Source organism: Pterocles gutturalis, unplaced genomic scaffold (genome assembly GCF_000699245.1).
Source record: "Pterocles gutturalis isolate BGI_N339 unplaced genomic scaffold, ASM69924v1 scaffold9174, whole genome shotgun sequence".
NCBI classification, from domain to species: domain Eukaryota; kingdom Metazoa; phylum Chordata; class Aves; order Pterocliformes; family Pteroclidae; genus Pterocles; species Pterocles gutturalis.
Genome location: NW_010135711.1, coordinates 32,489 through 35,917, shown reverse-complemented (window position 1 = coordinate 35,917; position 3,429 = coordinate 32,489). Strand labels below are relative to the sequence as shown.

The 3,429-nt window shown below is 50.0% G+C and overlaps 1 protein-coding gene across 1 annotated transcript in view; it reads left to right on the top strand.

The window, feature by feature from the left end:
- The window catches only part of LOC104468016 (T-box-containing protein TBX6L), a 10,608-nt gene that overhangs the window by 7,015 nt on the left and 164 nt on the right, over window positions 1–3,429 (top strand). Inside the window, exons 6-9 of the mRNA XM_010082004.1 lie at window positions 193–263; window positions 1,434–1,525; window positions 2,225–2,417; window positions 3,066–3,428. Coding sequence (XP_010080306.1) covers window positions 193–263; window positions 1,434–1,525; window positions 2,225–2,417; window positions 3,066–3,428 — 719 coding nt within the window. The remainder of the gene's footprint in view (window positions 1–192; window positions 264–1,433; window positions 1,526–2,224; window positions 2,418–3,065; window position 3,429) is intronic.

The window sequence follows — 3,429 nt, the reverse complement described above, 5'->3', positions numbered from 1 at the left end:
CCTGCTGATTCTGGCAGAGTTGCTTCTCTCTGGTATGGCAGTTCCTAATGAAAAACGGGAGCTGCTGGGGGAGCTCAGATACTGAGGCAAGGGTGTGCCCAAACCCCTCAGACAAGCTGTTGTGAAGGTCTTGAAACAGTGAAGAACCCAACCAGTCACCATGATACTGACTCTTGTTCCTTTTATTTTGAGATTACAAAGCTCAAGATTGACAACAATCCATTTGCTAAAGGTTTCCGTGAGCATGGGAAGAACACTCGAAGGTAAACTGTTTCTTCATCGTAATTTATTTATAACTGGAGTTCACTTGTGAATTTTATGCAAGGCCATTGAGCAAAACTATACCAGCAGCTCTGCAGAGATGGCTGTGTTGTGCACACTGCATTTGTCTGATGTTCTCCTGTGCAGCCTCCTCCCAAGAGAGTTGGGGAGTGGGAGGCGATACAGGATTTCCTACAGAAACGTAGGAGGTCTGGCAAATTTAAGACTTGCATTCCCTTGCAATTTGGAGCTAGACTGGAGTCGGACATGTGAATAGCAGTGGTAACAGGAGTCCCCAGCAGACAGTTGTGTCTCTGAGATCAGCTTGATTCTGACATTTGGAAGCTCTGTCATCTCCTTTCCCCATGTGTGGAAAGGCATCTCTTCGAACATGAGATTTTGTCTGCAAGAGGGAAGGTGGATACCAGTACTAGCGAGAACTTCTGTCTAGTCTGAGGGCAGCCAGTGGATGAGCTTTTAAGAAAAAGCTTAAATACAACCGTAAATTGGAAATAGAGAGGGGAAAAAATGGTTTTTTTTCCAAGCAGATACCTGAGATTTTGTTTTGTGTTATTTTATGCCTGAAAAACATCTCATTTCCCGATGAAAAAGGCCAAAGGTGACTCTTTATTTAAACTTGGAAAATGTCGTGGATTTTCTTTTTCTTCCTAGTAGGATCATTTCTGACTGAGCTTAGACTCATTTCCCACTTAGGAAAAAGCTACTTTCAAGTGAAAGACCCACCCTACTCTACACATACCTGTGTGTATAGTGTGTGTATGTGTGTATATATATATATGTATATATATAGCCAACATCAGACTGCACTTACACGCTCAGTGCCAAAACCTCTAGTGCTGTTTCCGTGTAGATTTTGCCTTTTGTACAAACACGAAGCAGGCAACCCCTTAACTGACTTGTCCCCAGCATCCTGCAGGGCGAGGGCTGTGGCTGGAAGCACACACCGGCGGCAGGGGGCATGGCTGGCCCTGTCATCCGACGATGGCAAGCACCCAAGGGCCCTTCAGTGTGCTTTCCCAGGAGAGGTGTCACAGAATGCCGGAGAGGTTCTTCCCATCTTTTTGTCTTCCAGGGCTTGTCCAGCATCCCTTCCATATTTATCTAGGCAAAAAGCTTACATACAAGCTGCCCCCGTGTCTTGTTTCTTTCAGGGAAGGACGAGCCAAATGCCAGAAGCCGAGCCCAGCCAAAGGCCAGAAGAGGAAGCTGCCTGAGGAGAAGGAGCCCGGTGCAGAGCAACGTGGTAATATTGATTGCAACAAACCCAGGGTGTTTGTTCCAAACAGTGCACAGGCCACGGGAAGGAGAAGCAGCAGGACCATGGAGCGTGGCCTGGGAATGCTGTGTATGGCTTTGAGTCTCTGACTCTCTGGGAATGATCCACAGGAGCCTGCTCACAAGTCACTTGTCATTACTGACTGCTCGTCAGCTCTCTCACCAGCCTCCCAGCCTGGCTGTGCTGCGTGACCATGTGTGATCATAGGCAGTGCTTCTGTAACATTGCTCTGCAACAGCAATATGAGCTTGCAGTCTCACCCATTGCTTGCTTCTTGGTTCTCATCGGTGCGGTTCTGTCAGCAGTGCTGTTTGTGCAGCTGGGTTGTGGTGCAGATGGGAGAACTGATACCATTAAAGAAAAAAAATCTTTACTCTTCTGGTTAGGTTGTTTTTAAGCTTGATCATTCCTTACTTCAGTTCCTGGTGCTGCTTGCAGTAACACAGCTAAGGAGAGAGGACAGGGCAGGATTGAACTCCACAGTGTAAGGGCAGAAAAAGCTGCAAAGGGCTAGTCCCTTAGGACAGTGTGACTGCAGAGAGGTGTTAGTGTGTTTCCTTCCACCGTCCTGCCATTAATGCAGCTGCCAATAGACCATTGTGAGCTCTGGCTCTCTCTTCCCCTTCTCATTTTTTTCCATTCTTTCTTTTCCCCACTGTGAGTCAGATTTTGAGAAAGATGAGAATGCAGATGTGAAGGAAGAGAGTAACCCCGTCGTGGTCAGCAGCGGGTACCCCTTCTGGGTCCTGGAGCAGAACAGCAGCCATTCCTTTCCCGCAGCATCGCCAGCACCAGCCGACCAGAGGGAGAGTGTGGCCAGAGAGCAGCAAGTGCCTATGCCATCCTTCCAGACGTATCGGTGAGTCCCACCTCCTAGTGCTCATGTCCAGAGCCACCCTCTAACTGATGGGATTGCTCCTCTTCTATTGCGTATTTCCTGAGAAAAACAGCCAGTGGGAGTCAGGCAGGATGCCTTTCTGGTGGACAGCGTACCTGGGTGATGGGTGCTAGATTGGCATGGGGATCACTCCACAGCAAAGCCTGGATGTGTTACTGCAAACCCACTGATTCTGGGCACACGCATATGTTAGTAGCGTTCTTTATTTCCCTGGCCTGAAATGCTCTCCTAGCCAGCTCTGTGTACTGCAGAGGCCTTTGGAGGAAGTGTGTTGGTGGAGCGGCAGGACTCCAGTGATTTTTTTTTTTAATTATTTTTTTTCCCCTTCCTTATCATTACAAGTTCAGACAGGAGTTATAGTGAGCCTGGACTAGAACTGAGCCAAAACTAGAGTAGTCTAGGCTTACCTTCTCTGGCATTTAGTTTTTCTGTGTGAGTGACAGCGAGGCTTGGACTAAAATCCCCCCTACAGTAAGATGAAGCAGTAGAGAGGGGAAGAAGGCATGCTAAGATCTTGCCCTGCCTTTCCCCAGGGGATCTGTGTGGGTTTTCAGTGGTTTTCCGCTGCGGTAGGTCTGACTTGCTCTCCTCTCTGCCCTTGGGGCTCAGGTTCCATGAAGCCGGGGACAGCCAGCAGCTTCCCACCCGCGATGCCACAACCTTAAACGATTTCCGGGCAAGGTGCCACCCCTTGGATCTCGCCACGGTGCCCGAGCATGACTCCAAACAGCTCCCGGAGGGCTTCGCCAACCTGCCTCCGCTCCCCCCACCTCTGCCTCCTCCCCAGGACTACACAGGAGTGGTGAACATGGCTCTGGACTCTGTCGGAAAGCCCGGGGCGCGAGCGCCCGTGTACAGTCCCTATGGCACTGACCAAGGCCTTGGCCAGTGGATGGGGCCTTCCCACAGCCAGTACCGGGCCATGAGCTACTCAGCCTTCTCCACAGAGTACAACGCACAGGGGGCTCCAGGA